This window comes from Myotis myotis, unplaced genomic scaffold (assembly GCF_014108235.1).
Source record: "Myotis myotis isolate mMyoMyo1 unplaced genomic scaffold, mMyoMyo1.p scaffold_m19_p_19, whole genome shotgun sequence".
Lineage (NCBI taxonomy): Eukaryota > Metazoa > Chordata > Mammalia > Chiroptera > Vespertilionidae > Myotis > Myotis myotis.
The window spans coordinates 31,358,936-31,372,729 of record NW_023416323.1 but is presented as its reverse complement, the minus strand read 5'-3'; the positions used below and the strand labels follow the sequence as shown (position 1 = coordinate 31,372,729).

The 13,794-nt window shown below is 39.7% G+C and overlaps 1 protein-coding gene across 7 annotated transcripts in view; it reads left to right on the top strand.

Moving 5' to 3' along the window:
* Nucleotides 1–13,794, top strand: part of CBFB (core-binding factor subunit beta) — a 56,473-nt gene that overhangs the window by 30,994 nt on the left and 11,685 nt on the right. For 4 of the 7 annotated variants that reach the window (XM_036345556.1, XM_036345557.1, XM_036345555.1 and 1 more), the window contains one exon: nucleotides 10,318–10,413. In XM_036345556.1, the coding sequence (XP_036201449.1) occupies nucleotides 10,318–10,413 (96 nt within the window). Of the gene's footprint in view, nucleotides 1–10,317; nucleotides 10,445–13,794 lie in introns of all 7 variants that reach the window. The other 3 variants (XM_036345559.1, XM_036345558.1, XM_036345554.1) reach the window with 1 other exon arrangement.

The window sequence follows — 13,794 nt, the reverse complement described above, 5'->3', positions numbered from 1 at the left end:
AGGTATTTAGGCAAAACTTCTCACCAGTCATTGGCTGACCACTAATTGATTATTTCTGGGTGGCAACCCCTAGAAAGCATGGCTTAAAAACAATAACTAAGTAGTGACATCAGAGGCTGCACACTGCTGAGGAAACAGATTCTACAGAATTGGTCCAGGCAAGTCACTAAACAGACAAACACAAAACAGTGTTATAACCAATTTAGTTTATACAAGGGAAAATTTTAGATTGAGTTGACTTTTAAAACTGAAATATTTTATTGGAATGATATGTAAAAAATTTAGTTTAACCCACAGCATTTCTCATACTTAGAATTTTCCAAGCTTTGTTGCCCCAGTCCACAAATTGAACTTTATCACTACAAAGTAAGTGCCATCTGTTGTGATAATTAATATAATAGGTTTTACGTAATGTAGAAATTTCAAAGCAGGGGATTCCAACCATCCAATCAGTAGTCAGCACTTATCTGTAGCTTTTTCCATCCCCAAATCATCTATAAAGAGACAAGTAAGTGTAGAAATTAAGAGTAGAAGCTTCATAGTCATAATTGTGAATCCTGGCCCCACCACTTACAGCTGTTATGGACTGAATGTTGTGTTCCCCCAAAATTCATACATTGAAGCCCTAACCCCCTAGGGCTTCTATAGGGAAATTAAGGTTTAACCCTATATAATAAAGGGCTAATATGCAAATTATCCCCTCGACCGTGAATTCCGCGGCCCCTACCTCCAGAAGTTCATGCACTGGGCCTCTAGCCCTATCTAATAAAGGGGTAGTATATAAGTTAACTGTCACTCCATCACCAAGATGGCAGCGCCCATAGCCACAAGATGGTGGCGCCCAGTCCCTTCAGCCCCGCTGCTGGAGTGTCTGGTCCTGTCAGCCCCGCTGGGGGGAGTGGTGGTCGAGAGGCACGGCTGGATCCGCCCTCAGGTGACGAGCCCAGTGTCCCGCGCACCCCGGTCCGGTCCGCGGAGGGTGGGTGGGCGGGCCTCTGGCCAGAGGCCAGTTGGGGCGTGGGATGCTGGCGTTGGTGCAGACTGGGCTGAGGGGACTACCCCATGCACGAATTTCATGCCCCAGGCCTCTAGTTAAGCCGTGAGAGTGGGACCCCGGTGTGATAGGATGAGTGTCCCGATAAGAGATCTTACTAATTCTCTGCCATGTGAACACCAGATACTCTAACAGACACTGAGATACCAAGTAACCTAAGAGATAAACTGAAGATAGTCACAATTCCATTTCAAAAAATCAAATTGTGTAAATATTTCAGCTGAAATATTTTCATAGGTATTTTTGCTTTTGTTCAGAGTACCTTTGACAAACATTAACAAGGATATGGAATACAGTTGATGTGTTGGCTATTTGGAAAACTAGCACTTCTATTCTCTGGTATGCAATGGGAATGATTATGTATATTCATCACAAGCTATGTACTAGGATATTTGTATAGTGGCATTATTAGTAATAGCCAGAAACTGTAAACTGCCCAAATGCCCATTAACAGAATGTTTAAACTATATGTTCACACAAAGAAATACAATGAGGATGAAAAATTCCAACTAGCATACCACTATGGATGAATTTTACAAATATATTGAGTGTACCAAAAAAAGCACTTGCTGTATGAATCCATTTATATGAATTTATACAAATGGGCAAAACTAACAATAGAAGTAAAGATAGTGGTTCATCCTTGGGAGAGGGGGCTAGTTACTGGAATGGAGCAGAAGGAGTCTTTTGAGATGCTGGTACTGTTCTGTTTTTTCACATGAAATCTGGTTACATGGAACATTTAGTTTGGGAAAATTCATCAAGCTATATTTTAGGACAGTGCTGTCCAGTATAATTCAGATGTAAGCCACATAATATAATTTAAAATTTTGTAGAAGCTACATTTAAAAAGGTAAAAAGAAACAAGTGTAATTAACTTTATATTATATTTTACTTAACTTTAATATATCTAAAATATGAATTTACAGTCAGCATAAAAAGTTAGGTATATTTTATATTAGTAATAAGTATTTACAATCCACTTACAGTCAGACTAGTGTATTTTCCACTTACAGATTTAGACTAGCCACATTTCAAGTATACAGTAATCATATGTAACTAGCGGCTACCATATTGGACAACATAGCCTTAAGCTATGTGTATTTTTTGTATGGACATTAGGTTAATGATGGACTGAATCACTACAGTGGTCCCAAAAGATTTTAATGGAGTTGAAAAATTCCTATCATCTGATGATGTTCCTATCATCGTTATACTCTTTTCTATTTTTATTTTTTTTAATTCTCACCCAAGGATATGTTTATTGATTTTGAGAGAGAGAGAGAAATAGATCGATCGGTTGCCTCCTATACAGAGATCGAACCTTTTTGGTATATGGGATGACACTCCAACCAACCGAACTGCCGCCTGGGGCTTCATCATTATACTCTTAATTTACTTTGGCAGTCACAGAAAGATGTTTTTACTTTTAACGTAATGACTTTTCAAAAGTTTTACAGGCATACCTTGGCAATATTTTGGGTTTGGTTCTAGACCACTGCAATAAAGCAACTATTGGAATACAGCAAGTCACACCAATTTTTGGATTCCCTATGTACATAAAAATTATGTTTATACTGTAGTCTAGTAAGTGTACAATAACATTATGTCTAAAGAAGAATGTATGTACTAGTACATACCCTAATTTTAATATTTATGGGGTTTTGTTGTTTATTGATTTCAGAGAGTAAGGGAGGGAGGGAGGGAGGGGGAGAGAGAGAGAGAGAGAGATTGGAACATCAGTGATGAGAGAATCATTGATCAGCTGCCTCCTACACACACAACGCCCACCACCAGGAACCAAGCCTATAACCTAGGCATATGTCCCTACCGGTAATCGAACCATGACCTCCTGGTTCCTAGGTTGACACTCAACCACTGAGCCACACCAGCCGGGCCCTATTTTTAAAATACTTAGTTGTTTTAAAAAATGCTAACCATTATCTGAGCTTTTAGCAAGTTGTAACTATTTGCCACAAACCTTCAATTAGTAAAAAGTGCAGTAAAATGAAACAAAATTAATGGGGTGTGCCTGTATTTTGATTCTACGATCAGGTTAGAAAAATTGAACCATTGTTGAAATTTGCAGATTTTGTATTTGAGGTATTTGATGACATTGGTGTAAAACTCGTGTCCTTTAGCTTTTTCCAAGTTTTTCTGTTAATGAAGCCAACATATAAACAGTTTTGCTTTTTGTATGTGCTTGGGAATGTGAATGAAATTAACTTAGATTTATATGTTTTATTTGTATTTTTTAAAATATAACTTTATTGATTTCAGAGAGGAAGGAAGAGGGAGAGAAAGATAGAAACATCAATGATGAGAGAGAATCATTGATCCGGCACACCCCACAATGGGGATCGAGCCTGCAGCCCAGGCACGTGCCCTGACTGGGAATCGAACCACGACTCCCTGGTTCATAGGTCGACTCTGAGTCACTGAGCCACACTGGCTGGGGCGGGTCATTTTTTGTTTGTTTGTTTGTTTTTTGTTTTTTGTTGTTTTTTTTTAAAATATATTTTATTGATTTTTTACAGAGAGGAAGGGAGAGAGATAGAGAGTTAGAAACATCGATGAGAGAGAAACATCGATCAGCTGCCTCCTGTACATCTCCCACTGGGGATGTGCCCGCAACCCAGGTACATGCCCTTAACCGGAATCGAACCTGGGACCTCTCAGTCCACAGGCCGACGCTCTATCCACTGAGCCAAACCGGTTTCGGCAGTCATTTGTTTTAAATGAAAAGTTATGTTCTACAGAATGATGTTAAATGCACCATGTGCAAGTGCATTTGTTGAATTGTAGTCTTTGAAGTGCATGATGAGGCTTCTTCAGCAGATTTATCTTTTGGTTTTCATGTGATCAGTGATAATTCTGATCCACATAGAATATTAAATGTCATTATTTATGCAAATTTTACATTTATCATCGACATTCTTGTAAATGAATTTGATTCTTAATTTTTCATTAAACATGCACTTGCATTTTAAAATTCATTGCTGCAGAAAGGTAAGTATTACCAAACTGTAAGATAAATGTAATTATAGACTTAGGCAATATAATATAGACAAACTCACTGCAGCAAGAATGGTCAGAGTATTCTGTATATTCTCTATGAAAGCACTGCTGGATCTTTATTTCCCACATGGATTTCACGTATACCCAACTACCTTTTATGATGACCCTAACTGACTACTTTGTGCGGATTGTAGTATAGACCATGGAGTAAAGATTAGTAGAACATGTTGCTGGCAAGCAGCGGGATGTTGAAAACCTTTCCGGCTGCCACTTGAGATTGGTAGTTAGTTGTCCAAGGCCATTTGAGCATACTTTACTGGATGAGCGTGTAGTTTTATCAGCGAGTGCCCTTTATGCTGACCTTGAAAGGGACGTATTCAGGTTGCAACAGGAAAGCATTAGGTTAACATTGGTAATTGCTCATTGTCTTTCAGATTTAACCATTTATTAAAGTGCACACTTTTTACTGCACATATATTTCTTTCTTTTTTTTTTTTAATTTTTGTGAGTTTATTTGAGCCAAATGCACATATATTTCATTTCTCACTAGGAGAGACCAAGACACAGCTGGAATTAGAAATTAATTTGCTACATCTGTTAATAATAATACTTGTTTTTTCTTTTAATGAAATAAAAATCTCTGACTTCCCTGGCCAGGTGACTCAGTTGGTTGAAGCATTGTTCCATACACCAAAAGGTTATAAGGTTCAATTCCCAGTCAGGGAGTGTATGGGAGGCAACCAATCAATGTTTCTCTCACATGTCAATAATTTTTCTCTTTTAGCCTTTCTCTCTCTCTAAAAAATCATTTTTTAAAAATCCTCATGTTAGATTTTAAAAAAATCTCTGACCTTTGCTAGAATACATATTAGAGGCTAATAATTTCCTTAGGGAATTAGATCACATCTCATGCTTCATGCTCTCATTTCATTGTGTAATTTTCCTGTACTGGACTAAATCACAGTTGATAATTACATATTGATTTTTGTAATTATTTGTTCATTGTCCACCTGCCTCACTAGACCAGAAATTGTTAGGAAAAGCACCATTGGTTCCCTCACATTATATCCATGACACCTAGCACAGTGATTTGGACATAATAAAGACGCACTAAATATTTGTGGAAATATGGGAAAGTGAATGAGTGAATGCACAGGACAGAAGGGGTATACTGTTATCAGCAGGTGTGTACTAGTTGACATCTAGCTAAGTAATAGAAATCCCCTGGGAGTTGAGAACAGTGTTTCTTTGCAGGTGCTTCTGGCTTATATAGTACATTCTGAGAATACAGCAGGTATGTGTAATTATGTTTGGACAGATGTGCATATTTTACATATTTATAAATGCAAAATAATAGCTAAGATTTAATTCAGTGTGTACTTAAGCACTTTTAAAATATGTTGTCTCATTTAATTTTTACAACAGTCTTGTGAAGTAAATATTACTATGCCCAGTTTACTGAGGCTTGGAGAAATGAAATATATTGCCCTGGGACAAAGTGTTAACTCTGCTCAGTGACAAAGGATTTATCACATGGAACAAGATCTCAAGCAGCACATGGTCCAGGCCTGGTATAGCACTTAATTATGCTATCAGGGCCTCTAGGTCTTTTCATCTTCCTGCTGTACTGTGCTCATTGTGTGACTATGTCCTTATTATGTTTGCAAGCTGGCTGCTCTATTTCTGGGCATTGCATCAGTTTTCTAGAAGGTGGAAGGGTGAAATGTCTCCCCCCCCCCCTCACCGTTTATCCACCCTACACCCTCCTCTAACTCTACCCCTCCCATTCCCCAGGTGAAATGTCTTTTTTTTCCCATTAAAAAAAAAATCTTTATTGTTGAGATTATTACAGATGTCCCTCTTTTTTCCCCCCATGCCGCCCTCCACCTGGTTCCCGCCTTGTCCCAGGCCTTCACCACCCTATTGTCTGTGTCCATAGGTAATGCATATCCTATATAATAAAAGGCTAATATGCAAATTGTCCCCTCAACTGGGAGCTCAACCAGGAGTTCAGCTAGGGTGTGGGGCCGGCCAGCTAACTGCCCACGGTCCCTCCCCCCGGCCAGCACCACCCCCAATCGACCCATCCCTGATTGGCCCCCCCGTCCTCAGTCGTGCCCCCTCACCCCCACCCCCCCGCATCAGAGGCAGGGCCAGCCGGACCCCACCCATGCACAAATTCATGCACTGGGCCTCTAGTATGCATATAAGATCTTTGTTTAATCTCTTCCCGCCCCCCCCCCACCCGCCCCCTTCTGAGAATCAACAGTCTGTTCCATTTTCATGCCGCTGATTCTATTTTATTCACCAGTTTATTCTGTTCATTACATTTCTTATTTTTTTATTTTGATTTTTAGATTCAGTTGTTGATAGGTATGTATTTGGTGTCATTTTGTTCATATTTTTTTATCTTTTTCTTTTTATTCTTCTTCCTTTTCTTAAAGAATACCCTTCAACATTTCATATAATACTGGTTTGGTGGTGATGAACTCCTTTAGCTTTTTCTTGTCTGTGAAGCACTTTATCTGACCTTCAATTCTCAATGATAGCTTTGCTGGGCAGAGTAATCTTGGTTTTAGGTCCTTCCTATTCATCACTTTGAATATTTCTTGCCACTCCCTTCTGGCCTGCATAGTTTCTGTTGAGAAATCAGCTGACAGTCTTATAGGCATTCCCTTATAGGTAACTAAGTGCTTTTCGCTTGCTGCTTTTAAGATTCTCTCTTTGTCTTTAGCCCTTGGCATTTTAATTATGATGTGTCTTGGTGTAGTCCTCTTTGGGATTCTCTTGTTTGGGAATCTCTGTGCTACCTGGACTATTTCTTTCACCAGGTAGAGGATGTTTTCTGTCATTACTTCTTCAAATAGGTTTTCAATATCTTGTTCTCTTTTTTTCTTCTGGCATCCCCATAAATCTGATGTTAGTACTCTTGAACTTGTTCCAGAGGCTCCTTACACTATCTTCATATTTTTGGGTTCTTCTTTTTGCTCTTCTGGTTGGATGTTTTTTGCTTTCTCAGATTTCAAATCATTGATTTGATTCTCAGAATTCTCTATTCTACTATTGAATCCTGTATGTTATTCTTTATTTCAGTCAGTGTATGCTTAATTTCTGACTGGTCCTTTTCCATGTGTTTGGCATTCTCACTAAGATCCCTGGAGGTTTCTAGAAGATTTTTAAGTAACCTTATTACTGTGGTTTTGAACTCTATGCCCAGTAGTTTGCTTTCTTCCATTTCTTTCATTTGTGACATGTTTCTATGTCTCTTCATTTTGGCTGCTCCCTTGTGTTTGTTTCTATGTATTGGGTAGAGCAGCTATGTCTCCTTGAGTTGGTAGAGTGGCCTTGTATAGTAGGTCTCCTCTAGGACCCAGTGACTCAGCCTCCCCAGTCACCTGAGCTGGGAACTCTAGGTGCACCCCTTTGTTGGCTTAGCACAGTTTTTTAAAAATTTAAAATACATATTTTATTGATTTTTTTACACAGAGGAAAGGAGAGGGATAGAGAGTTAGAAACATCGACGAGAGAGAAACATCAATCAGCCTCCTCCTGCACACCCCCCACCGGGGATGTGCCCGCAACCAAGGTACATGCCCTTGACTGGAATCGAACCTGGGACCCTTCAGTCTGCAGGCTGACGCTCTATCCACTGAGCCAAACTGGCTATAGTGGCTTAGCACAGTTTTGTTGTAGTTGAGACTTGATAGCTTTTGGTGTCACTGGGAGGAATTGACCTTCAGGCCAATTTGCTCTGAGGACTAGCTGTGACTAACAGTGGGAGAGCTGCTATGCAGGAGACACCCCTATGGAGCAGGACTTGCTTCAGGGGGGCTTTGGTGCTCACTGAGTCTGCCCCTTGAGTGTGTCGCTTATGGATGTGTAGAGTTGTAATCTGGTATGGCCTGATACTGACCACTGGTAGGTACACTGGCTCTTGGGTCTCCAGGGAGATGCAAAGTCATCCACTGCTTAGGGCCACCCAGCAGGAGCTACGAGAGATCTACAGATTCCTCCTCTTTGTATTGGGGTTTGAAGTACCCAGATAAGCCCCAGTATGAAGCAAGGCAGGCTGGTGCTGGTGCCAGGTCTTGGGCCTTTTATTGATATTTTTGGGGCTCCCTGACCCAACTGCAGCTTATTTGAGATTTTCAAGGACAGGCCATTCAAATATAAAAGCCGCTGCAAACAGCTTGAGTGGAGTTGTAAATTGGATGAAGTGGGGTTGTAGGGAATCACCAGGGTGGAGCAAACAGAAATGGCTGCCAGTCAGCCCTGCAACTGGGGAGATCCCAGCACAGGAACAATGATCCCTGTGAGTACCTCCTTCTGGGAGAAAGCCACCCCAAGTTCCTGTCCGGATGCCAGACAAATGTGTCCCCCAGAGCCTCGCCCTGGTGTTGGAGCTCAGATGAAGCGGGACCTTGCAAGTTCAGTTTGTGGTGCTGGCATTTTAAGAAGAACAGCTGGTTTTTACAGCTTGTAGTTATGGGGACTTCTTTTCCCAGCTCTTGGACCCTGGGCTTGGGGGTCTGGGACCCCTTGCTCCTTTGGGCGACCTCCCGCAGAAAAGACCTCCCTCCCAATTAAAAATGTGGCACACATGGGTGCCAGACCAGCCCATTCTGTGCCTCCTACCAGTCTCAGTGTGCTTTCTTCTTTACGTCTCTAGTTGTAGGACTTCCATTTAGCCAGCTCTCCGGCAGTTGTGGGGGGCAGCGAGTACAGGCGTTTTTTACCTATGGCCATCTTGGTTCCCTCTCCAGATGAAATGTCTCTTAAATGACTTTTTAGAAGCCCCATTGGGTTGACTTATGTTTCTTTCTCATTGGTTAAGAACTAAGTTACCTGGCCACCCTTGTTGCAATGAATCTAGGAAGGTGAATATTGATTACTTTTTTTGTATTGTTTTTGATCTTTTAGTTTCTTCAATTGTACTATTGGAAATCCTATTATTGAGGAGTGTGTAGCTGCAAAGGTTGCGCATCCTGTGCTGTAGACAGTACAGGAAAATTACACGATGAAATGAAGCACAACTTGTGATCTAATTCCCTAAAGAAATTATTAGCCTCTAATGTGTATTCTAGCAATGGTCAGAGATTTTTTAAGTTGTAGGGTATTGTAGTCAGATTGTGCTGTAGAATATGGCTTTGTGGTGGGTTAGGGAGTGACAGATTAGAAGCAGGAAGAGAGCCCTAACCGGTTTGGCTCAGTGGATAGAGCTTCAGCCTGCAGACTGAAGGGTCCCAGGTTCGATTCCGGCCAGGGGCATGTACCTTGGTTGCGGGCACATCCCCAGTGGGAGGTGTGCAGGAGGCAGCTGATCGATGTTTCTCTCTCATCGATGTTTCTAACTCTCTACCTCTCTCCCTTCCTCTCTGTAAAAAAATCAATAAAATATATATTGAAAAAAAGAAGAAGCAGCAGGAAGAGACTGTTTAGGAGACCTTTGCAATAATTTAGGTAAGAGATCTTAGGATTCTGAACTAGGAAAATGTAGGAATAAAAAAGAGACTAAAGATTCCAAAAATATTTAGGAAGTCGAATGGATAGGACTTGGTTGTTGATTGGCTCTGTGGAGACAGGGGAGAATGAAGAGTCAAAGGTGGCTCCGGTTTCTGACAGAAATTAATAAGTGGTGCCACTAACTTAGACTAAGGAAGGGTAAAGGAGGAAAGTTAAATTGGTTACCTTTTTAGACATGGTGAGTTTGAGGTATGTGGAGTTCCTTCATGTGCAAATCTTTATCCATTAATTGAGAAAGGATTAGGATAGATTTGTCCTATGTTACAAACATTTTTTTTAATAATATCCCATGGAATTTTATTTACTTTTTTTGTTTAGAAATTTCTAATATTTGTATCACCCTGTTAATATTCTCTTTTATATTTCTGGCTTTAGTGTTATAATTGGAGGGCGTGGCCTGTCTTATGCCAATTATAGATGTATATACCCAACTTTTTTCTTGTACATCTATGGTTTAAATATTGACTTGATCGTGATTTTATTTTGATGAATAGGATGAGGTAGGGAAAGAAAAGGGAAGAGCATTTTTAGTTATTTCCAAAGTGTGCTATAAAACATGAAAATACTGTGTTTTCTTTTTAAAGTAGCTTTTACATTAATTTTTTATGGTTTTGATGTTTTAAGGAATATTCTACTGTTTTTTCCTTCCACAAGTAAAGTACCCTCCAGTTTTGAGTTTTTATTATAAATTAAAATATCTATTTCTTGTATTCTTCTGATAGCAGGAGGATGCGTTAGCACGACACGCCTCTGAAGAGGCTCGGAGAAGGACACGTGAATTTGAAGATAGAGACAGGTCTCATCGGGAGGAAATGGAGGTGAGAGTTTCACAGCTGCTGGCAGTATCTGGTTAGTACTTCCCCCCAAACTCTGAGGCTCTATTTGTGACGTTTGTGCATAATGTTTTAAAATAGTTTAAATTTAATTTTGGCTTTCATTTTCAATAGTTATACTCCATGATTTTGTCCTTATTAAATGTAATTGGTATAAAGAAACTTTGCCTTAATTTTAAGGTTGTACATGAATTCTTCACTTAGTGGTTTTTATAAAAAGCATTTACCATATGTGTATTTTCTCTTAATTCATCAATCTAAATATTTTACCTATTTTTTCTTTTTTTACATATATTTTATTGATATTTTACAGAGACGAAGGGAGAGGAATAGAGAGTTAGAAACATCGATGAGAGAGAAACATCAATCAGCTGCCTCCTGCACGCCCCCTACTGGGGATGTGCCCGCAACCAAGGTACATGCCCTTGATGGGAATCGAACCTGGAACCCTTCAGTCCACAGGCCGACGCTCTATCCACTGAGTCAAACCAGTCAGGGCTACCTATTTTTTCTTAATTATTTTTCAGATTCTTTGTTTTAAAATACCTTTTATCATAGAAAACATATTTTTAGAACATTATTAAAACTCTTTGCAATATTATATTTAATTTGTGAATATTTGTGTTGATTTTGTAGCAGTATAATTTTTGGTCATTTTTTTTGTATTCTCTTTATAGAGAAAAATTTAATATTTCAAAGTACCCTTTTTCTAGAGAGGGGTAGGGGAAGAGAAAAAGAGAGAGAAACATCCATGTGAGAGATAGAGACATTGCCCTGACCAGGGCTGGGGATTGAACAGGGGATTGAACCCTCGACCCTTTGGTCTTTGGGGCAACACTCTAGCCACTGAGAAACCGAGCTAGGATTAGTTTGATTATTCTTATAAACAATTTTATTTGAAGAAAAACATTTTGATGTGTTAATTTATATGTGTGTGTTTATATTTGTTTAAATAAAAATATAGTTTGTTGATGGGAGTACCAAATGATTTATTGTGCGGATAGTTTCCAGTTGGTTTTTTGTCAGTGATTTGAAAGCATGGGCTTCACAGTCAGACCTACTTGAGACTCCTGCTCCATCATTTGCCAATCTCTCTTAAGAGATTTCTCATAGAAATTATTGTGAGAATTAAATAGGAAAATGTTTGTAAAGCACTTAGTATGGTGCTTGGTATGTGTATGCCTACAATAAATAATAGATCTAAAGTACTTTCACACTAAAAGCTCTACCCAGTGATGGTTCCAGTTAATTGAATTATATGGCTAATAAGAACATCCTTTTAGTTCTCTAAAGTGTATCAGGCACTTTCCTTGCATTATGACGTAGAGCACAGAAAAAAATTATTATATTTTCATCAATGATTTAAGATCTTGTAGGTCTTTATGGCAATAATTTAAAACATCAGTTCTTGTAGAGAACTCTCATCAAGAAAATTGGGCAGGAATCAGACTCCTGAGCTTGCACTGCCAGTTACTTAAGGGAGTTTGGGGTATGTATGTCTTTTGGCACTTTGCATATGTATATTTTGCTTCCCTTTTTATTATTTACTTATATATATTTTTTAGAATTACAGTTTACCTTCAATATTACTCTGTATTAGTTTCAGGTGTACAGCACAGTGGTTAAACAATCATATACTGTACAGAGTGATCCCCCAATATTTCAAAAACCCAACTTGCCCCATACATAATCCTATATAATGAAAGTCTAATATGCATATTGACTGAAAGCAGGACTACCGGTCTCTATGACACGCACTGACAACCAGGGAGCAGATGTAGGAGCTGCCCCCTGGTGGTCAGTACACTCCCACAGGGGGAGCGCTGCTCAGCCAGAAGCTGGGCTCACAGCTGGTGAGCACAGCTGCGGTGGCAGGAGCCTCTCCTGCCTCTGCTGCAGGCAGGCAGTAAAGGAGCAAGAGGTCCTGGACTGCAAGAGCCCCGGATTGCAAGAGGGATGTCTGACTGCCGGCTTAGGCCCCATCCCCTTGACAGGCAGACATCCCCTGAGGGGTCCTGGATTGCGAGAAGGCACAGGCCGGGCTAAGGGGTGCCCTCCCCGCCGCCCCTCACCCCTACCCCCCAGTGCACAAATCTCCTGTACTGGGCCTCTAGTTATAATATTACTGACTATACTAGTATATTCTCTATGTTGTTATTTATATCTCTGTGATTATTCTGTAACTATTTGTAACTACCAATTTGTGCTTTTGCTTCCCTTAAAAAAAAAATTCCATAACAAATTCCTTATGTCAGCTTGTTTTCTTGCAGTTTACCTCCTTTTTCCTAAAAGGAGAACATTAAAAATGTTTTCTTCCCATAATTAAAGTACTGTAAGAGGCCTTAATATCATATAATGCAGGGGTCCTCAAACTATGGCCCGTGGGCCACATGTAAATACAAATATTGTATTTGTTCCCGTTTTGTATTTTACTTCAAAATAAGATATGTGCAGTGTGCATAGGAATTTGTTCATAGATTTTTTTTAAACTATAGTCTGGCTCCTCCAACGGTCTGAGGGACAGTGAACTGGCCCCTGTTTAAAAAAGTTTGAGGACCCCTGAAATAATGGAACAAAGTTTCTTTTCTGTTGTTTGTTTCAGTTTTGATATTTTTTATCACAATTTTATTTTAAAACAATTTGTTTTCTTACATTCAGCTTAACATTGTTATTACAGTTAAAGAAACTGAGAAAAATTAATTGACTTTCTTTTAAATAGTTGGTTAATAGAAGGAAGAAAGAAGGCTTAAATCAGTTTCCTAACCAAAAGGTCTCCACAAGTACAGGCTAGCACTGGGAAATGAATTTCCACATCACCCATAAAGATGATTAAGTTAAAAAATAAAATCTGCCAGGAGAGTTTAGAAATCATTTTACCTGGAAAAGAAAAGGCTGAGACAGAAGAGAATAATAATGGTTCCAGTGGGTGGTCCTGATGCCTGGTGAGACGGGGTCCAAGGAGCAATGGTAATTCGTGGGTGGTAGTAACCCAGTAGTAGATAGTCCTTGGAAGCATGAGATCCTGGCCGCACAGAGGCTTAGGGATGTCCCACCCCTGCTTGGATAACTCTGTGACCTCTGGCCCTGGTATGCTAAACTTGTAATTGTGGTGCTCATGAGCATTTAATATATGTGTAAGGTTGAGGTCTCTAACAGCAGGAAGCAAAACCCCACGTGGTTAATAGCTCAATGGGTTTGATTTTTGCCAATCTTTTTTTTTTTTTTTTAATATGTTTTATTGATTTTTTACAGAGAGGAAGGGAGAGAGATAGAGAGTCAGAAACATCGATGAGAGAGAAACATCGATCAGCCGCCTCCTGGGCATCCCCCACTGGGGATGTGCCCGCAACCCAGGTACATGCCCCT